Here is a 22,710-nt window from a genome sequence, read left to right as displayed (position 1 = left end):
GTCTTAGTTACATCTTAGGGAACATCTTGGTGATGTTCGTAATTTAGTGAGGGACTCCCAGGAGAAAAATAAATGACAGTTTAACATGGTGGAACAAATTATTTTTGAACATGAAGGTGTAATAAAAGAACTGTCTGGGGAAGAACACTTCTCATTCTAGGAAATCTTCCTGCATATGTAGGCTCATGCATCCTCCACCACTTCCCAGGTAATCTTCCCTCCTACCTGACTCTCCTTTCCTCCTCCAGTTTGTAGCTCAATGGTCATCTCCCCCAGCAAACTCTAACCGTGTGGTAGTAATCTATCCCCACAATGCCATTTCCCATCCCATGACAATCGCACATGTTCATGCACACTCTTGTAGTAATGTGATCTGTAAACATTTTTATCAAGGGTTCATAACATCTTGTCCTCTCATGGAGAACAGGGTGATCTATGAATCATGAGCATTCTTGTTGGTTTTTGGTATGGCATTGTGATATTTCCTAAGAGTCAGTATGCAGGTTTTAGATCGGCAAAAACCTACCCTCATCCCAAACTAGGAATACAAGAAACTAGAAAAAGACAACACCCTCCACTATGTGGTTTCTTTTGAAAGGCTTCTGAGAGATGATGCTGAGCTCACAGCCCTACGTGTGTTTGCTGTGTCTGCAGCTGCCCTGCACCAGTGGGTTACCTCCGGCCCGCACCGTGATGCTGGACGGCACCTACAGTGACGGGGAGGTGAACGACCTGGACAGCTACATGCCAGAGAACGGAGAGAAGCCTGACAGGATGATGGTGCAGCTGACCCTGGCCTCAGAGAGGAGCTCCCCACAGAGGAAAAGTCAGAGAAGCAGCTACGTGAGCATGAGAATTGACACCCACGCCATTGATAAATACTCCAGGATAATCTTTCCAGCAGCATACATTTTATTCAATTTAATATACTGGTCTATTTTCTCCTAGATGCTTGTAATTCTATAAATTTCACATTTCCATGGCATCCACTACAGAAACATCTGTATGATGAGAAAGAATGTAAGGATATGGTTTTAAAAAAAATCCCAAGACCCACTCATGTTTTCACTATCTTTCTGCAGCTTTCCAAAGCTACACTGACAAGACACTTACTGGTTTAATTTGCACTTATTAACTATCTATTGAATACGCAGCATTATATGAGGTGCTGCAGACATACGACACTGTAGCAACTGATGTTAGTTGTTACCCAGATCCCCTGGAAAAGCACACTACCAGTGTTGTGGGCACGTTTAGTTCCACCTGTTAGACCTTCGATGCTATTCACTGAATGATTTCCTTTCCTCGAGTGTCATTATAGTCTTCAGGCTAGGTGGACTTGGAAGAACCTAAAGGCCATTTGCACGAAACTCACATGCACCTAAATCCCCACTTTGACAGAAACTCATGCTTCAGTTTATACCTTATTACCTATTTTGTATGCATCTCTGCATGTTTATTTTAATAAAAGGCAATAATATTCACATTATTTTTCTTTACATGCTGTGGTTCACAAGTTTTACTCCTTTACAAGAAACGCTCTTTAGACTGGTGCAATTGCTTCTGACTTTGGTGAGTTTCCTTGGTAGGGAAACTCTGAAGATAAGACTACATGCATGTATTTTGTGTGTTGTGTCACCGAGGTAACTAGGCTAGAAAATTTGTGTTTAAATGTTCCCTGTTTTATATAATCACCACTTCATGTATCTTCTTCTTGGAGCATGTTCTTATTCAAAGAGAAGTTCTTTCTCAGTGATGTGATATCCTCCCTGAGGAACTTGGGTAGAGAATGATTTCTTCTGCATAAACATTTCAAGGAAATACATAATTTGGGACTACTTGTAACTCACTAGAATGAGAAATAAACACATGGTTTCTTAAGAGAAAAAGAACATCGGAAAGCAAAATAAATGGGAAGACATGACTGGACATCTGCATTTATATTTGAAATATCAGCATTTTCTATGAACCAGAAAAATGCCATCACCCAGACCACACAGTCCAGATACCAGGCAGAAGGATGGCTCAATGGCAACTGAAACCAGGGAATGGGGTAAAGGAGAGAGTTCTAATTTGATGTATCATTTTAAAATGGTTATTTACATTCTATATCTACCATAAAGATCAACCCCCATCAAACTTAAACGGCATTTGTTTTATTTGAAACTCACTTTAATAAAGTGAATTATATACATAATAATGTCATCTTCATTTTAAAGTTAATTCGACTAATCACCAATACTAAATATTATGACATTTCTACACATGCAAGACTATATTCTAATTTGAAAAAACCTATTTGCATAAACCCTAATTACAATGTAATCTCCCATTATCTCCAATAAAAGCTGACCAAAAGAAAGCTTTTTGGCAAACTTGAATAAACTTAAAGGGATATAGATGAAATAGTTAAATGTTTAAAATAGTTTAACTATTTAAATTCTCACTTTAGGTTTTTGAGACAGGGTCTTACTCTGTCACCCAGGCTGGAGTGCAGTGGTGCCTTCTCAGCTCACTGCAACCTCTACCTCCCAGGCTCAAGTGATCCTCCCACCTCAGCCTCCTATGTAGCTGGAACTATAGGCGTGCTTCACCATACTCAGCTAATTTTTAAGTTTTTGTAGAGACAAGGTCTCATATATTTCCCAGGCTGTTCTCAAACTCCTGAGCTCAATCCTCCTACCTCAGCCTCCCAAAGTACTGGGATTACAGACGTGATCCACCATGCCTGACTTCTAAATGTTAACTTTTGATATTTAAAAATGTTTTTTTAGGCCGGGTATGGTGGCTCACACCTGTAATCCCAGCACTTTGGGAGGCCAAGGCGGACGGATCACGAGGTCAAGAGATCGAGACCATCCTGGCCAACATGGTGAAACCCCGTCTCTACTAAAAATACAAAAAAATTAGCGCACCTGTAATCCCAGCTACTCGGGAGGCTGAGGCAGAAGGATTGCTTGAACCCAGGAGGCGGAGGTTGCAGTGAGCCAAGGTTGCGCCACTGTACTCCAGCCTGGCACCTGGTGATGGAGTGAGACTCTGTCTCCAAAAAATAAATAAAATTAAAATGTTATTTTAAAAACATTGTTTTTTTCCCATGATTGTTTTATAGAACAATTGCAATCAAACGCTTTACAAAGATCTTTGCTGCTGTTTTCTTCCTCATGATCACTAGGGCCACTGTTAGCCATCTGGAATGTATCCAGGGCACACCATCTGAACTTCCATCTATTTGTATGGGAACCAGCCTATGGGATACTCTGAGTCTGCTAAAGTTGCCATAGCAAAGTACCACAGACTGGGTGGCTTAAACAACAGAAATTTATTTTCTCACAGTTTAGGAGACTGGAGTCTAAGACCAAGGTGTTGGCAGACTTGGTTTCCCTGGAAGCCTCTTTTCCTGGCTTGTAGATGGCTGTCATGTGTGTGCCCTAATTTCTTCTTAGACACTGGTCATACCAGAATAGGGCCCATGTTAATGACCTGATTTAACCGTAACTACTTGTAAAGGCCTATTTCCAAATACAGCTATGTTGGGAGTTAGGGCTTCAATATATGAATTTGGGGGCCATAGGGGGGCATAATTCATTCCATAACAGACACCAATGGAAATTATCAATTTGCTTAATAGTACATCTGATGCATCTTTTAGATATTTATTCTTAATTTTTGCAACATAATCATATGCAGCATTGTTTTTTAAAGTCATATTTAAAAGACTTATTTACATGATAGTCGCACCAATGATTGTGAGGACTTAGTGATTAAATTTATGTTAAATGTCTTTGTTATCTTTTCCAGCAATTCCAGGTGACCAACATGAGTATCTAAAACTAGAATCAATTGAATAATTTCCATGCTAATGTGTTTTCTTAAGGCAATACTTTTCTGTGAAAGTCACGTAATTGACAAAGAGCTCTGTAATATGACTTCATAAGGACCCCAATATAAAGCAACTCCCTCTTTTCTGAAGGATAATTTTGGAGAAAACCACATAATATATCTGATCATCTATAGTACTTCATAGATTTTACTGGCATGAATAGGAATATTTGGTTAATAATATTGTTTGGTTAATGGGCAGGTATCATGTGTCATATTGAATATATTTTTTAATTGTTAAAATTTTTTGTAGAGACAAGATCTATGTTGCTCAGGCCAGTCTCAAGCGAACTCCTGACCTCAAGCAATCTTTCTCGGCCTCAGCCTCCCAAAGTGCTGGGATTATAGGCATGAGCCACTGTGCCTGGCTTGAATAATGAATTTTTAAAGAGTTAAAATATATTTAACTAAAACTATATCAAACATAATGTATTCTCTGCCTGGTTGTTCAGAAGGCGCTGTAGGATTTGGAAGGTTTCTTATCATTGTGACACGATGTGAACATATCCGGATGTGCAGAGGGGTTAGGCAGCAGAGAACTGGAGTTTCAATAGTCTTGTTTCTTTCATAATTCACACTTTATAGGGAAGGGTGATGATGGTAGATCTTAGAATAAAAATGGCTTACACTTTAGTGACAATGAAACCTCACATTTGTAAACCCAGTTTTACAAAAAAAACTTTCACATTCTGTTGCATTTGAACCTGAATGTGGAAATTCTAAAGGCTGAGAGAGACTGATGGAACACACAGAGAACATGGTTAATAAATGAAAGACTGGTTTTATTTTTGGGACAGAGTTTTGCTCTGTCACCCAGACTGGAGTGCAGTGGTGCCATCTTGGCTCACTGCAACCTCCACTTCCCGGGTTCAAGCAATACTCCTGCCTCAGCCTCCCAAGTAGCTGAGATGATAGGCACCTGCCAGCACGTCCGGCTAATTTTTTTTTTTTTTTTGGTATTTTTAATAGAGAGGGGTTTCACTATGTTGGCCAGGCTGACCTCAAACTCCTGACCTCACATGATTCACCTGCCTCAGCCTCCCAAAGTGCTGAAACTACAGGTGTGAGCCACCGCACCAACTTTAAGTGAAAGACTCTTAACTCAGTGTTCTTTCCCAGATAATAAATACTGGACAAGCAAACTGTCATAAACAATACATAAATACATTGAGTGTTTATGTATTGCTCTAGGAAAATCTTTTAACCAATCATTGGTATATTTTTTATTCATTCATTCATTCATCTATCCATTCTTCATATATTCATCAAGTAATACTGAACACCTATTATGTCATAGGCAATATTTTAAACTAGTACTTCTCAAACTATCTTTGGTGAAGGCTCAGCTTGCTTCATTTTTGAAAATGTCCTACACTAAAATTAACTCCAGAAGGATTAAAGACTTAAACATAAGACCTAACACCATAAAAACCCTAGAATAAAACCTAGGCAAAACCATTCAGGACATAGGCATAGGCAAAGACTTCATGACTAAAATACCAAAAGCACTGACAACAAAAGTCAAAATAGACAAAGGGGACCTAATTAAACTCCACAGCTTCTGTATAGCAAAAGAATCAATCATTAGAGTGAACTGGCAACCAACAGAATGGGAAAAAATTTGTGCAGTGTACCCATCTGACAAAGGGCTGATACCCAGAATCTGCAAAGAACTAAAACAGATTTACAAGAAAAAAACAAATCCATTTAAAAGTGAGCAAAGGATATGAACAGACACTTTTCAAAAGAAGACATATATGAGGCCAACAAACATATGAAAAAATGCTCATCACTGGTCATTAGAGAAATGCAGATCAAAACCAAATTGAGATACCATCTCACACCAGTTAGAATGGCAATCATTAAAAAATCTGGAGACAACAGATGCTGGAGAGAATGTGGAGAAATAGGAACACCTTTACACTGTTGGTGGGAGTGTAAATTAGTTCAACCATTGTGGAAGACAGTGTGGCGATTCCTCAAGGACCTAGAAATAGAAATTCCATTTGACCCAGCAATCCCATTACTGGGTATATATCCAAAGGATTATAAATCGTTCTATTATAAAGACACATGCATACATATGTTCATTGCAGCACTGTTTACAATAGCAAAGACTTGGAACCAACCCAAATGCCCATCAATGATAGACTGGACAAGGAAAATGTGGCATATATACACCATGAAATACTATGCAGCCATAAAAAACAATGAGTTCATGTCCTCTATAGGGACATGGATGAATCTGGAAACCACCATTCTCAGCAAACTGACACAAGAACAGAAAATCAAACACCACATGTTGTCACTCATAGGCGGGTGTTGAACAATGAGAACACATAGACACAGGGAGGGAAGCATCACACACTGGGGTCTGTTAGTGGGGGTGGGAGAGGGACAGTGGGAGGTGGGAAGGTTGGGGAGGGATAACATGGGGAGAAATGCCAGATATTGGTGATGGGGTGATGGAGGCAGCAAACCACATTGCCATGTATGTACCTATGCAACAATCCTGCATGATCTGCTCATGTACCTCAGAACCTAACGTACAATAACAAAAAAATGTCCAGTCCATCAGCTTTTCGTATGATGAGTTTTTTGAACATGGAGAGTCCCTGACATAACCCAGTCCTGTACCTGCATCCCCTCCTTCCAGAACCATGGAGCCCACTATTGTGTGTGGCTGAAATCACAACAATCACAATAATCCATGTATAGAAAGAACTATTTCATTTTGATGTTATCAAGAAAATTGCTACAATTAAATTTCAGGGCTTGCTATGTATGGGAAATTTCAGTACCTACAGTAATAAGAAAGTACATCCACCAATCCACACATCAGTTACTTTAACACTGTTAAAGTAAAAGTAAAATGTTAAAGTAAAATCACTTCACTCACTCTTAAAATAAGTGGATGTGTTTTCAATTCCATAAACTAATTATGGAATTGAAATTTAATTTCAATCTATTTCCTTTCAATCATTTCAAGTAGTAGTATTTGTGTGGAAGGAGACATCCTTACTTTTCTTGAGATCAGAGTATTTTACAAATGCCCTCTAGTTTACTTCAAAAACAATGAACGGATCCTTATCGGAGAGTTCAGTGGGTTCCTGCAAGTAGCATTTATAGCTCTGTACACACTCAGCGTCTTTGTAATGAAACACATGCATTTGTAGGTTACTTGGCTGGCAGGCGGGCCTTGGCCATGAGAACTGAATGAAGATATAACTGAGTCTCTTTGAGAATCAAAGCCATGCCTAAGTGAGGTTAACTTATAATGAAGTGTTCAACCACACAACTATACCTTATATCTGTAATGGGAAGTGGAAGATAGGGAAGGGTTTAGCTTTTTCATTTTTCCTGATTTGCAAGCTTCAATACTCTGTTTAAAGCAGCATAATTTTAGCTGGGCACAGTGGCTTCCACCTGTAATCCCAGCACTTTGGGAGGCTGAGGTGGAAGGATCACTTGAACCCTGGAGTTCAAGACCGGCCTGGACAATATGGCGAGAACTTGTCTCTACAAAAAATACAAATATTAGCTTCAGCTGGGCATGGGGTCACATGCCTATAGTCCCAGCTGCTTTGAACACTGAGGCAGGAGGATTACTTGAGCCCAGGAGGTCAAGGCTGCAGTGAGCCATGATCACGCCACTATACTCCAGGCTGGGCGACAGAGAAAAACCTATCTCTAAAAAAATAACTAAAATCTTGTGCAAGTAATTAATAAAATTTTAAAAAATAAAAAATTTAAAATCTAGTTTGCAGTACAAAAAAAAGTAAAAAACTTCCATTTCAGTCCAAATGGAGTTAAACACAACCCCAATGACTACAAGATAAAAATGTAGGCAATACGTTTTGAGTGTATACAATGCCAGACAGTTTGACTGGTATGCTGAGTTGAATGATTGCTTTGGCATTTTGTAGACTGAACCCTCATGTACCTATCTAAACTTTGTGATTCTCCAATAAACAAAAGTCCTTTAAACATTAAAAAAATTAATTTATTCTGAAAACTAAAAATAAGGACAGCTGGGCACAGTTGTTTATACCTGTGATGCCAGCACGTTGGGAGGCTGAGGTATGAAGATGGCTTAGGCCTGGGAGTTTGAGACCAGCCTGGGCAATATATTGATCCTTGTCTTTACCAAAAATACTTCACAAAAAAAAAATTAGCCGAGTGTGGTGGTGTGCACTGGCAGGAGGATTGCTTGAGCTCAGGAGGTGGAGGTTACAGTGAGCCGTGATTGTGCCGCTGCACTCCAGCCTTTTTATTTATTTATTTCCAGACCCTGTCTTGAAATAAATAAATAAAAATAAACAAACATAAGACAGGGAACCACATGCCATAAAGAAGTGTGAAAAGTAAATCCTCTCTAATTTCCACCATTTCCTTTGGCTTAAAATTTTAGTTGACATTTCTAAAAGTGGTCATTAACACTGAGGAAAACCCACAGACCAAGAAAAAAAAGGTCCAGCAACAAATAAAAAAATATAACCTCTAATTTTTGTTACAATATAGAACCTAGATGAATGTCATTCCAAAACATTGTTCCTAAAAATGATAGATTCCAAAGAAAAAGACATTTGTTGCAGGGTAAGAGGTGAGTGGAATTATTTGAGAAGAGGCAGAAGTTGCTTTAGGAAATTTTACTGGCTGCCGTGCCAAGATTTCCATTGTTCAAAGGCCAAGCTTTATATCTCATTCAGGCATGTTATAACAGGATTCTGTTTGTAATTTTCCAGTGGTTTCTTTCTCTTAGACTTTATTGGAAAGCAATCAACTTTATATTGCTTGGTTAATGACATGTGCAAAGAAACAGAACATGTATTATGAGAAGAAAAAAATGATCTTTGAAAATTTCTTAGTTTTCACCCCACATTGGCACCGTTTCTCATGTTATATATACTTCTGCACATAACTATCCTTATCTTAAAATCAATGTTAATGTTCTGGCTTGTCTCCGAAACACTGTAACACAACTAAATATGAACCTAGCTATAAAGTTGCTGGCTTTGCCATCTCAAATAGTTAACAGTCTTTGCAAAATGGTCTTTAGTTATGATATATGGTATGATTATACTCAAATATATCTGGTAGCTTTACCTAAAAACTAAAAATTTAACACTATTTAATTACCATGGCATTCCTCAAGTTGGATTTCCACTTTTGGGTAATCACTGGGCATATCTTTTTTTTTTTTTTTGAGACAGAGTCTCACTATGTCACCCAGGCTGGAGTGCAATGGCACAATCTTGGCTCACTGCAACTTCCGCCTCCTGGGTTCAAGTGATTCTTTTGCCTCTGCCTCCCAAGTAGCTGGGTTTACAGACACTGCACTATGCCTGGCTAAGTTTTGCATTTTTAGTAGAGATGTGGTTTCACTATGTTGGTCAGGCTGGTCTCGAGCTCCTGACCTCAGGTGATCCACCTGCCTTGGCCTCCCAAAATGCAGGGATTACAAGCATGAGCCACCACGTCCAGACTCAATGCACCTATTTTTAATTGAGATAAATACATTTAGGTTCTTGTAACTCATAGTATCCCCAGAATAGCACTGGCATTACCTTGGAACATGTCAGGGAAGCAGACTCTTAGGCCCTATCCCAGACCCACTCAATTAGAACCTGTAGTTTAACAAGATCCCCAGGTGATTCATATACACATTCAAGTTAGCAAAGCTCTAACGCAGGTTCTCATAACCATACACCTTTTGTCATTCACAGAAAGTGATGAGTGTTGCATCTATACATTCAACAACTTATTCCACATTCAGTGTTTATTAGGTGCTAAGCCCTATGTTAAGAGCTATAACTGATCCATTGATCTCAAAGAAATTGGTAAACTATCCCCCTAAGGTCTACACCTTCAAACACCAAGCTTTTTTTTTTTTTTTAAACTAATTTTTTATTTTTTATTTTTATTGAGACAGAGTCTTGTTCGGTCACCCAGGCTGGAGTGTAGTGGTGCCATCTTGGCTCACTGCAACCTCTACCTCCCAGGTTCAAGCAATTCTCTTGCCTCAGCCTCCTGAGTAGCTGGGATTACAGGTGCATGCCACCACACCCAGCTAACTCTTGTATTTTTTAGTATAGATGGGGTTTCACCATTTTGGCCAGCCTGGTCTCAAACTCTTGACCTCAGGTGATCTGCCTGCCTTAGCCTCCCAAAGTGTTGGAATTATAGGTGTGAGCCACTGTGCCCAGAAGCAGCTCAGCTTTAAAGAACAAAATTGCCTCTTCAAAATAGGAAGAAATGTTTGTTAAGGAATTATTTCTTTAAAATATTCCTCTACCACAAAACTCAGTTAATTTTTTTTTTTAAATTCTGAGGGAGTATGAATCTGAGTTACCTAGGATTTAAGTATTGATTTGTTTTCCTTTTCTTTTTGGCACTGGGGAACTTTCACCAAGTTTTAGAAGGCAGAAAAGATTGTTTTTTTTCTTTTCCAAAAAATAGTGTTATCATTTTTCTACTAAAAACTCTCTATGTTTTGCAGCCATTATAATCATTCCATACTATAGATATACAATTCAATCTTTCTGCTAATATTGAATGAAAAAATGTTGTGATGAATATTCCTTATATTCCTATCACAGACTATTTCCTTGCATTAACAATAACCATATAGAATTATGTTGATTTGAGATCAATTTTCTTTATTATACTATGGTAGCACAACTCTAGGTCCCTAGCTTCTTAAGACTTTAAAAACTCAGGAAAGGGTATTAAACTATACCTTGGTGATATCTGATCATATGAACAGTAACTCACTCAAACTAGCTTAAGAAATAGAATACAGGGGAATCGCGCAGGCAGGAAATAAAGTGCAGCTGCGGCTCACTGTAAAGATTTCTGACAGCTGTTCTTTCTAAGCAATATAGTACTTTACTTCTTGATGGACGATTGCTTTATTCATAAGATCAGACTTCTCACAGCCATAAAAAATAAAATTATGTCCTTTGCAGCAACATGGATGGAGCCGAAGGCCATTATCCTCACAGAAACAGAACACATAAACAGAAAATCAAGTACCTCATGTTCTCACTTGTAAGTAGAAGCTAAACAAATGGTGCACATGGGCATAAAGATGACAATGGACTCTGGGAACTCCAAAGGCGAGAGGAGGAGAGGGAGGGAGGAGAGTTAGAGCTGAAAATCTTCCTGTTGGATAAAATGTCCATTGGACATTGTAAAAAAAAAAAAGTCTCACTTCCCTGGATTGTGTCATTGAAACCATCTTTGCTAGAATTATAAGTGAGAAAATTATGACAGCCAAAGAGATCTGACCTAACTGACTCCATCTTGCTTCTAACCTCCAGGCTGCCCTTGATCTTTCCTGGATGCAGGCCTAACTTCAGGAAGAATTCATAGTTTAACTTTGAAACAAAGATAACAACCCTTTCCAGAACAAACAGCCTTCTTGCCTGAGAACCAGGCTGCCTTTGTTAAGACTAACAAATTAGCCACACACAGGTTAGAAATTATGGTTGAGGAGTCACTGTAGCCAGAGGCCACAAGATCCTGAACCTCCCTAATTGTTCCTAGGGATAACATCCCCATAGCAAAACCTAAGATCGGTGCTTGAGGTATTCTTCAGAACCCCATTCTGATGCACCAGCTGGAGCCACCAGACCCATAATCTGGCTCAACCAGCTCTGTGATCTCACCCAGGAACAGAAGACAGCAAGAACCCACTCCGAGTCCCCTATGATTGCATCTCTGACCTGAGCAATCCACACTCACCACCCTGACCCCCTACACGCCAAATTAGCCTTAGAAAACCCCAGTCTCCAGATTTTCAGGAAGACTAATTTGAGTATTAAATCTCTGTTCACCTGTTTAGCCTGGCTCTGTGTAAATTAAATTCTTTCTCTATTGCAAATCTCACCTTCCTAAATCAACTCTATCTGGGCAGTGGGCAAGGAGAACCCATTAGGTGATTACATTATCGGCTACTTGACTTAAATGAGGTAATTATTAAAATTATTCTATTTAAAAATTAGACTTCTCCGACATTCAGCTACAGGATTACTAACCTCAAAATTCTAGGGCTTATCAACAGTGGAACTTTAGGCCAGGAGAATTTAGAAAGTGCAGAGGGGGCCAGGCACGGTGGCTGACACTTGAAATTCCAACACTTCAGGAGGCTGAGGCAGGAGGACTGCTTGAGCCCAGGAGTTTGAGACCAGCCTGGGCAATATAGTAAGATTTGAATTTTCACAATTTTTTCTTCAGAATATGTACACTTGAAGTCCTAGCTACTCCCAGCTGAGGTGGATCACTTGAGCCCAGGAGGCTGAAGCTGCAATGAGCTCTGATTAAACCACAGCACTCCACCCCAGGTGACCTTTCTCAAAATAAACAAGAAACATTATAGGCCAGGCGCGGTGGTTCATGCCTGTAATCCCTGCACTTTGGGAGGCCGAGGCCTGTGGATCACGAGGTCAAGAGATTGAGGCCATCCTGGCCAACATGGTGAAACCCCCGTCTCTACTAAAAAATAAAAAAATCAGCTGGGCGTGGTGGCGTGTACCTGTAGTCCCAGCTACTTGAGAGGCTGAGGCAGGAGAACTGCTTGAACCCGGGAGGCAGAGGTTGTAGTGAGCCGAAATAGCGCCACTGCACTCCAACCTGGTGCCTGGCAACGAACCAAGACTGTCTCAAAACAAAAAAAAAAAAGAAACATAAAAAAAGCAAAGTAGCAGAGGTTAGATGCGGGGGTAGTGGCAATATCAGAAGCTGGGAAACATGGACTCAAATCTGCTTGGAGAAAGTACTTAGAAATAAAATCCAAGAGAGTCATAGTTGTAATCTTTCTGTCTGGGATTGATTCTCTCTTTCTTTCTCGAGTTGGAGTCCTGCTTTGTTGCCTATGCTGAAATGCAATGGCACAATCTAGGCTCACTGCAACCTCTACCTCCCAGGTTCAAGTGATTCTCCTTCTTCAGCCTCCTGAGTAGCTGGGACTACTGATGCGTGCCACCATGCCCAGCTGATTTTTGTATTTTTAGTAAATAGGGATTTCACCATGCTGGCCAGGCTGGTCTCAAACTCCTGACCTCAGGTGATCTGCCCACCTTGGCCTACCAAAGTGCTGAGATTACAGGCATTAGCCACAATGCCCAGCCTGGATTTTCTACTATGAACGATTCTTTTTTCTTTTAATTTCTGAGTCAGTATCAGGGAATAAACTATTCTTAGATATTTTTACAAGGGACCTTTTCTTAAAGAACACACAATCCACCTAAGTGGGTTCTGTGACCTGGGATGTAGGGGCAGAGGCTATAAACCTTCCAAAACTATGGCAAGCACACCACATAGCTGCTGTGAGTAACTGCTCTGTATCTGAAGAAACGTCCTAACTCGACAATAATTTAGTACCACCACACAATGTTCAGACGTGGATATTAGTTTCAAGCATTAGGTTTCAACTGCATCTGAATTAACTTCTTCAAAGGTGGCATCCTATCCTGCTCTCAGGCAATGAACAAATTATCTATCTATCTGTCTGTCTGTCAATCAATCATCTATGTGAGTCTTGCTGTTGTTGGCCTGGACTGGAGTGCAATGGCATGATCTCGGCTCACTGCAACCTCCACCTCCCAGTTTCCAGGAATTCTCCTGCCTTAGCCTCCCAAGTAGCTGAGATTACAGGTGCCTGCCATTGTGCCCGCCACTATGCCCACCACCACACCCATCTAATTTTTGTATTTTTAGTAGAGATGGCGTTTCACCATATTGCCCAGGCTGGTCTTGAATTCCTCATCTCAGGTGATCCACCCGCCTCAGCATCCCAAAGTGCTGAGATTACAAGTGTGAGCCACCGCACATGGCTATATAAGCAAACTTTTAACTATACTCAAGGATTTTTACTCAGGTTCTAATCAAACTGTTTAAGGTTAACACACGATCTTTCTTCAAGGAAAGTGCCAGATCAGATGACATGCCATGAGGCTACTGTTAATCCTAAATTCTTATCATTTCAGGCAGTAACAGTACATTAATTTAGAAGCTTTGGTTTATCTTAAACACAAATGGAAAAGATGCAGGTTTTTTTCACTCTTATCCATTCTCTTGAGCTAAATAAAATATATTGTCCGTGACCAATAACAACAAATAGAAAAAAATTCAAACTCCCAAATTTGACTGTTCATCCAGGGAGGCAATGTCTGCCATCTCTGACTTCAACAAGATTCTTGTCTACTTAAGACCCTGACCTGATCATCTTCTCTACTTCGTATTTCTGAGGTTTCTTTTTTAAGGTGGTTAGGTGGTTTGATCTATTGAACTAACAGAAGCTAATCTTACATTTTAATCTCTTAAAAAAAGAACAGATTTGGGCTCCATTTTGAAAGCCAGTCTAAGGCTGGGCACAGTGACTCATGCCCAAATACTAGTCTTTTGGGAGGCCAAGGCAGGAGGATCTCTTGAGCGCAGGAGTTCGAGATCCCATCTCTACAAAAAGTTTAAAAATTAGGGGAGCACATGCCTACAGTCCCACCTACTCAGGAGGCTGAGACAGGAAGATTGCTTGAGCCTGGAAGGTGAGGCTGCAGTGAGCTGTGATCACAACACTGACTGTACTCCAGCCTGGGTGACAGCGAGACCCTGTCTCTAAAAATAAGAATAAAAATTAAAAACCAGTTTAAACAAAGAAACATGGACATTTGTGACTTTTCTCATATAAGGCACTTATACTTTAGCCAGGATCTAAAAACCTGTCCCATCACATTTGTGTTATTACATAGAATTACTCTGTATTAAAGGTGGAAACATTTCTTAAAAGGAAACTCAATACTATATGTATCTACCTCCTGCCATGTACAATTTGCTTTGTAATTTTTTAGCTTGAGACTAATGAAACATTCATTTTTAAACAAAAGAACTTTATTATTCTTTTAAAATACATGACATATAGTGAAAAAGCAAGTCAACATCTATGATACTGATGGATAAGACAAAGTATAGTATGTATATCCCAATGGATTTGGGTAACTGTGCTTTATCTATGTATGTATGTATGTATGTATCTATACCTTTGTCATTAAAAACAATTGCTATCAGACAAACATGTTTATGACTTTAGATTTTTCACATACATTTTATTATGTACCTATTATTACAAAGAAAACTTATAATCTGTTGGTAGTAGACTGCTTTCTTGAAAATACTAACTTCATACATATCAAAATATATCATCCTCAACTATATGACTGGACTGCAAAATGCTTGCTATAAAGTATGTAAAAAAAATAAAGACAGTTTATCATACCTTCCAACCTTATAGGGGGTTGCTTTCTAGTACAAACAACATTTATCTTACAACAATTTGATAGGGTTCAAGATTAGTATTATGTAGGATATTTTTCCAAAAGACTAAAGAGATAATTCAGGTAAAAAGTTAGAAATGTATAAAACACCATCAGACAGGTTTCAAAAAAGAACGTATTACAAAATTAGATAGTCATCCTTAAAAAAACTTTTTGATTGATTTCTTTTGTTCAAAATGACTAAAGTGACTTAGGTATTTTTAAATATTTCAGAAACACTTCCTCAAAAATTTTCAAGATGATAGCCTTTAGATGTTCCCTCAGTCCTAGTGTTGCTCAGATAAATAAATCTCAGAAGAACTTACCAGCAAACACAAGCTTTCTGAGACAAGCACAGTGCCTTTTCTTTTTCTTCCTTTTTTTTTTTTAAAGGCATAGAAACTCATCACTTTTATTTGGATAACAAAGGATCTCCAAAGTATATTTAAAAATAAATCTTAATATCACTCACGTAAAAAAAGTTTAGCACACTTTTCACAAATGATTTTTGTAAAAGAGAATATATACAATTTTATGTTTAAGACATTTTCTTTGGGAGGCCGAGGTGGGTGGATCACGAGGTCAAGAGATCGAGACCATCCTGGTCAACATGGTGAAACCCCGTCTCTACTAAAAATACAAAAAATTAGCTGGGCATGGTGGCGCGTGCCTGTAATCCCAGCTACTCAGGAGGCTGAGGCAAGAGAATTTCCTGAACCCAGGAGGCGGAGGTTGCAGTGAGCCGAGATTGCACCATTGCACTCCAGTCTGGGTAACAAGAGCGAAACTCCATTTCAAAAAAAAAAAAAAGACATTTTGTCTTGTTTTCTTTCAGTTTTCTACAATTTCCAACTTGCACACCTGTGTTTAATACTGCTTCAGTCTGCTAAAGACATTAACTGATTGCTTTTCTAAACCGAAAGAATTATATAGTTTTAGTATACATACATTATCATATTTTTGCAAAATTTTGACAAAACCAAGTAAGAATGCCTTAAGTCCATGATCCTGCCACGGTTTAGGAAATCTAATTTAATGATCAAAAAAGTTATTGGTCGCCACTCTTTTAACAGTCTTCCTTCTAAACTGCCACCCAGTTTTTACATTATAATAAGCAATAGAAAAACCAAAGAAAGTAAATTAATCTCAGTTCTTCCTTTTGCAATGTCTTTTCTTCTTACATGCAGTGCTTAGAAATAGGCACTCCTCAACCAACGTTCAACTGCTGAAATTTTAACAGTTAAAATATCAACACAACTCTTAATAAATAAACATTCTTTTGGGGGATTGTGAGAAATCAAAAACTTAAGTTTATATACAAGTATTCATAAACAAAATATTCTAATTTATCCCATTGCTAGCTCATATGAGTGCTATAGAGGCAATTAAAAAGGGAAAATTTCTTGAGTAGTTCACACACTATGGAGAATTAGTTAAAACTGAAAAGCTGTCTAAAAATTTTAAAAGGCAGACTAAATATTAGCTATGCTCACTATTACATGGTATAGAGCAATTTAGTAATTCATAGTACCACACAGTTTACACAGGTCCCATATTAAGGCCTGCTTTTAAAATTGTCACTAAAGAGAAAATAGTCTCAATTTCTATATTTAAACCATTAATTTAGATAATACCTTTTAAAGCCTATATATTTAACATAGCCAAGACCTGGTATTTGAGAAAAGGCTTCAGTACAGAGAACAATGAAATATTATAAAGGCATGTAATAAAAATGATCCATAAAAACAAATATACCTCAAGCAGGTCCACCTGTACCTCTAATTTAGGTTAGAAACTAATTCAGTATTTTAAGAATCATATAATTTTAAACTTTGCACTAAGTCAGCCTAACCTTTTTAAAAAATGAGTCAGGACCAGGTGCAATGACTCAATTCTGTAATCCCAGTGCTTTAGGAGGCTGAGGTGGGAGGACTGCTTGAGCTCAGGAGTTTGAGACCACAGTGAGTTGTGATTACACCACTGCACTCCAGCCTGGGCAACAGAGCAAGACCCTTCATATTAAAAAAAATAATAAAAAAAATGGGTGGGTTTGGTGGCTTACATCTGAAATCCCAACACGTTGGGAGGCCAAGACAGGAGGATTGCTTGAGCAGCCCAGGAGTTTGAGACCAGCCTAGAAGATAATAGTGAGACCCTGTCTCTACTACGTAAAAAAAATTAAAAATTAAAAAAAAAAAAAAAAGAGGTTTTCTTATGTGTACCCGAAGCAACAGGTTGCACAAGAGATGGCTATAAACACAAAATTAAAACTCAGGATCATGGTCTATCTACAAAGCTACTTTAAACTTGGATGATTCCAAGCAAGGAAGCCATATTTACTTATCCAAAAAGTACTGATATTCAGAGGAAGCAATGTGCTAGATACTGTAAGAATTTAAAAATACTGACACACATGCATATTAAAAAGACACTGGCAGGCTGGGCATGGTGGCTCACGCCTGCAATCCCAGCACTTGGGAGGCCAAGGCAGGTGAGTCACTTACGGTCAAGAGTTTGAGACCAGCCTAGCCAACATGGTGAAACCCAGTCTCTATAAAAAATACAAAAATTAGCTGGGTGTGGTACCACACAACTGTAATCCCTGCTACTCAGGAGGCTGAGGCAGGACAATCACTTGAATCTGGGAGGTGGAGGTTGCAGTGAGCTGAGATTGTGCCACTGCACTTCAGCCTGGGCAATAGAGCGAGACTCTGTCTCCAAAAAAAAAAAAAGACACTGGCTTCAAATATACAATCTGGTAAAGGAATAATATACAACTGGAGAACAAGTTTACCACCCTGTACCACAAAATGCTCTCATGGGCGTCAATTCTGAATATAAGGCTTAAAATCTCTTAAACTTTAAAAAAAACACATAACATGTAAGGCTGATAAAAAGGTTTATTAAAATATTTTATAAAAATGATGCCATGTATCATCCAGGTTGTTTAAGATGGTATCACTACTGTGAAGGTGAGTGGTTGTGAGGGAAAGACTAGAAAGAATGGCATCACCTACCAGCTCCAGCAATATCACAATCCATCAAGTACAGATTTGCAAAAAATTTCATATGAGGTAATATGTTTTCTCCACACCCTGTCCTCATTTATCAGGTAAGAAGAATTTGATTCCTTTAAGATTAAAAAACAAGCATGCCTTCATTAAAAGAGAATAAAAGAAAAAAATCATCACATCTTCTTGATTCATAAGCGGCCCCTAACTCTTCCTTTTATTCTACTGCATTTGTAAACTGTTCTTCTTGAAGTTTCAGTTTAAAGTCCTCTCTAATTCTTTCCAGTAACTCTGGTTTAAAAATAACATCCAGGGCCGTCATTGCCAGAGCTTTGGCCGTCCGCAAAGTGTAGAACTGAGCTTCCTGTGACCCTAGAGGGTAGAGAAAATAAAATACCTCCTTACTTATTTAAACTTTTTATTAATTTCTCAGGTCAGCTCTCCATATCTAAACTGGCTCTCCAACTGCCCACCGCAGTACAGTATTTACTGAGGTGATGATATGTAGTGAAATAATTGGTTAAACAGAAAGGCAGCTACTACCAGAAGAGTGTGCATGCCAAAACAGTCACATCCAGCAACACTTACCAGCAGCTTCAGTGTACTGTTCAGTATGATTCAAGGCATTAGATCCAATGTAAAAATATGGATGAATTCCAGGAACCACAAAAGTAACATTTCCAAAATCTGTGGATCCTTGGAACACACAAAGTAAGAAAAGTATATGTAAGTATATGTGGTTAAGTATTCTTGAGTTATGAAGTCACAGTCCCTGTTAGAAGAGACCCAGAGAAGTGAGCTTCTTAGAGAGTTGCCCATATGCTTGTGCTTTCATAAGCTCACCTTCCACTGAGCCTGCCACCCACTCACCTGCATCAGTCACATCTCTCATGAAGGTCATGCAAACCTGCCCTGGCCTGGTCTCACAGCGTTTACTGGCCCTCCCGGCAGCACTCCACATTGCACCAACTCCCTTTCTTCTATTCTGTGACATAGCACTTGCATAGCTGCCCTTCTGCCTCTCTGATGGCCCCTTCTTCTGTCTCTTTTGGGGATATATCCCCCTCTATGATGAAATATTAGTTATGGGACCCTCCATGTCAGGCCCTTTTCTCTTCTCACTACATATTCTTTCTCAAGATTTTGTCCATATGTATTGCTTCAAATCACCACCAACTCAAATCTATTCCCAGTCTCTTCTAAGTTCCATGCTCAGACATCCAGTTGCCAGCCTGGTATCTTCTCTTGGATGTCTTCAAGGTAGATCAAACTTACATATAAAGTCAAATACATGATCTTTCTCTTCTTCTACCTCCACCCCACTTATTTACAGTACCTGCCAAGTATCTCAGAATCCTAACGCTCTTTGTATCACCATCACCAACAACTGTCCCCAGTCTAAGCTATCATCATCTCTTGGCTGAACTAAAAGTTTCCTAACTGGTCTAGCAGCATCTACTCTACTTGCCTTTTTTTTCAATCTTTACTCCACTTACCTTTCCAACCTGATCTCATACCATGTTCCCACTACCCTCTCTGCCCCAGCCACTCTAGACACTCACCATGGTCTCCCCGCCACAGGACCCTTGCACATGCTATCCTGGCTTCATTCCTCTAACTCTTAACCTTCAAATTCCATCTTAAGCATCATTTCCTCAGCAAAGCCTTACTTACTTCATCTCCCCATAAACTGAAATCCCTCTAGGATAGGCTCTCACAGAGATGTATTACTCTCCTTTACAGCACTTTTAAATTTTCCATGTATTGGATAATTTGGTTCATGCTTATTTCAAAAACTAAATTATGAGGCTGTATAAGGCAAGAAATAGTATTTGAAATGACTGTACCTCTAGCTTCTCACATGATTGACACTTGTTAAATAAATCACAGTAAAAACAAAGCCTTATGTTCACTCAGTAGATATTTACTGAATGTTTATTACATGTCAAACACCATGCCAGGCAAAGTGAGACTACACAATGAGTGGTAAGAGAATAAAGGAATATGTGACAAACAGCAGCTAACATTTATCTGGAATACTGTGTTCCAAAAACAATCCTAAGTGCTTCGTATGTATTCTCATTAATATTTCCAACAGTTTCCATTTTAAACATGAAAAAACCAAGGCTGATGGGGATTAAATAACATGCCAATAGTCTCACAGCTGCCAGTTATGTGGTAAAGGCAGACAGAGGCCAGGCTTTGAGGCATGTCGCCTCTGTATAAAAGTACTGCTTCAGAAAATATTCATAAGCACTTAACTATGCCAGAAATGGCTCCAGACACTGAGGATGCACAGTGATGGGACATCAGTGAACAGGATGGAAAAAGCCTCTCTAGTGCTGAAAGAGTCTGAGTATAAAAACAAAACAAAACAAAAAAGGATGGACAAAAAAAGGCCTGTTGTGTATTTTAAGTTCTTACTTGTGGAGCTAGACCCTAGAGCCCATAAATCATACCAAAATCAAAGCCACTTTGTCCTACTGTTTTGTCCATTACGTAAAACCTAAACCCAAGGTAGAGCTAACCATGCATCTTCCCTTCTTTAGCTATACTGCAGAAACCTGCTAGGGTAAAAGAATAGAACCATGAAGACTGCCTTAACAACAAATTCATGGTCTTCAATGCTGAGCTGAGCTCTAATGCTATTCAGAAAGAAAACACAAAACTGATGTCCCTGACCAACTCCTCTCAGTGGCAATTCTCTCTCAATTCCTCAGCCCCATCAATGCTCACTGTGTGCTACTTCCTAGAGGGAAAGGCTCTGAACTCCCTGACCTCCTTCCTAAACATTACAGCTACTTCTCAAGTATCTTCCCTCAAAAATTATTTTCTTTTCCACACTTCCCTCAAGCCTGTATCCACTCCATTTTCCTTGAAAGCTAACTCTCTTGAAAAAGAATAGTCTTTGCTATTTCTACTGTCTCACCAGTCAATGCCCTGGGTAGAGAAGTGAGACCTGGCATCTGGTACCACCTGGTCTTGTACTATTTTCTTTGAGACAATCCATGAATTTTTTTATTAGTAGACGCCAGTGGACACTAGACCATACTCATCTTACTTAGTCTCTACAGCACCTGACATGATTTACTCCTCCTTCTTTTCTGTAAGTTTTCTTGGCTTCCACAACTTCTCCTCGCTCCTGATTGTCTGGCTTTTTCACCGACCACTCTGTTGACCACCACTGTCTGATCTCTGGGAATCTTCTTCCTCTACATATTTGGGCAATCTCATCAACATCTATGTCTTCTATTACCTCCCATATATGGACAACTCCTAAATCTCCAAACTAGACATCTTTTTGGGTTCTAGATTTAACAGGTACCGAACAGCTTCACTTACAAATACTATAGGCCAGGTGTGGTGGCTTACGCCTGTAATCCCAGCACTTTGGGAGGCCAAGGCAGGCAGATCACCTGGGGTCGGGAGTTCATGACCAGCCCTACGAACATGGAGAAACCTCATCTCTACTAAAAATACAAAATTAGCTCAGCATGGTGGTGCATGCCTGTAATCCCAGCTACTTGGGAGGCTGAAGCAGGACAATCTCTTGAACCCGGGAGGCGGAGGTTGCGGTGAGCCGAGATTGCGCCATTGGACTCCAGCCTAGGCAACAAGAGCAAAACTCCATCTCAAAAAAAAAAAAAAAAAAAAAAAAAAAAAAAAAAAAAAATAGGAAAAAGAAATACTATAGGCACCTCAAGTTTAACTTATCAATAATTTATAACAATCTCTCTTACCCTAATTTGCTCTTTCTCTTGATCTCTTTATCTTAATGAATGACACTGACACCCCATTTTCACCCCAAGTCCTTTTGGGCCTACTTCATCAACATCTATTTTTAAAACAGAAGAAACAATTCTAACTTGCAAAAAGGAAAAAAAAAAAATGACATAACCCCAAATATGCTTATGATTATTTCAATTCTAGTTGTCTGTTGCTCCTTAGAAGCTGAAAATGCCCCAGATAACGAACTACTTAGTAACCTACTTATTGTGATGACTGAGAATGGATTAAAATTCTATATCCCACTTTACCAACTTACTTAAAAATCAGAACTAAAGAAACTTAAAACACTAGAAATATTTGGAATATAGACAAAAATATAGGTTGACTATTTCTAAAATTAAGTCTGCTCATTCGACATTTTACACTCACTTGAGTCCATTAGTTTCTTTCCCCTATCAATTATGTTTGTGAAAATACTAAAAACATCTGCAATACCTCTCTATCTTCCAAATCATTAAATAAAACCAATTTAGCCAAAGATGGTATTTCTCTTTCTCAAATAGTTCAATATATAAAAAAAAGAACTTAATTACCTGAAGGGCCATTCAACATTGTATCTTCTGAAATGAATTCTATTCCTAGCTTTTTTCCATTGTCCATATAAGCTTTCCATAGGCTCTTATTGGGAAGAACATTATAATAATCATGTGCTCCACCTTTAATTTCCACCTATAAAAAATTGCAAAACATGCTCTAGCATTGATTGGTATAAGAGA

At 38.9% G+C, this 22,710-nt stretch overlaps 2 protein-coding genes across 4 annotated transcripts in view; one reads left to right on the top strand and one right to left on the bottom strand.

The window, feature by feature from the left end:
* The window catches only part of GABRR1 (gamma-aminobutyric acid type A receptor subunit rho1), a 46,741-nt gene extending 44,547 nt beyond the window's left edge, over positions 1–2,194 (top strand). For both annotated transcript variants that reach the window (XM_078369766.1, XM_002746814.6), the window contains one exon: positions 655–2,194. In XM_078369766.1, coding sequence (XP_078225892.1) covers positions 655–948 — 294 coding nt within the window. In that variant the 3' untranslated portion in view covers positions 949–2,194. The remainder of the gene's footprint in view (positions 1–654) is intronic.
* PM20D2 (peptidase M20 domain containing 2) overlaps positions 1–22,710 on the bottom strand; it is a 46,478-nt gene that overhangs the window by 6,884 nt on the left and 16,884 nt on the right. The window contains exons 5-7 of one of the 2 annotated variants that reach the window (XM_002746813.5): positions 22,528–22,663; positions 18,794–18,901; positions 18,077–18,577 (exon numbers count right to left, since the gene is read on the bottom strand). In XM_002746813.5, the coding sequence (XP_002746859.1) occupies positions 18,423–18,577; positions 18,794–18,901; positions 22,528–22,663 (399 nt within the window). In that variant the 3' untranslated portion in view covers positions 18,077–18,422. Of the gene's footprint in view, positions 1–18,076; positions 18,578–18,793; positions 18,902–22,527; positions 22,664–22,710 lie in introns of those variants that run through there. The other variant, XM_078369767.1, reaches the window with a different exon arrangement.

Source organism: Callithrix jacchus, chromosome 4 (assembly GCF_049354715.1).
Source record: "Callithrix jacchus isolate 240 chromosome 4, calJac240_pri, whole genome shotgun sequence".
NCBI classification, from domain to species: Eukaryota; Metazoa; Chordata; class Mammalia; order Primates; family Cebidae; genus Callithrix; species Callithrix jacchus.
The sequence above is the reverse complement of the archived record's forward strand: the minus strand, read 5'-3'. Positions and strand labels throughout refer to the sequence as shown.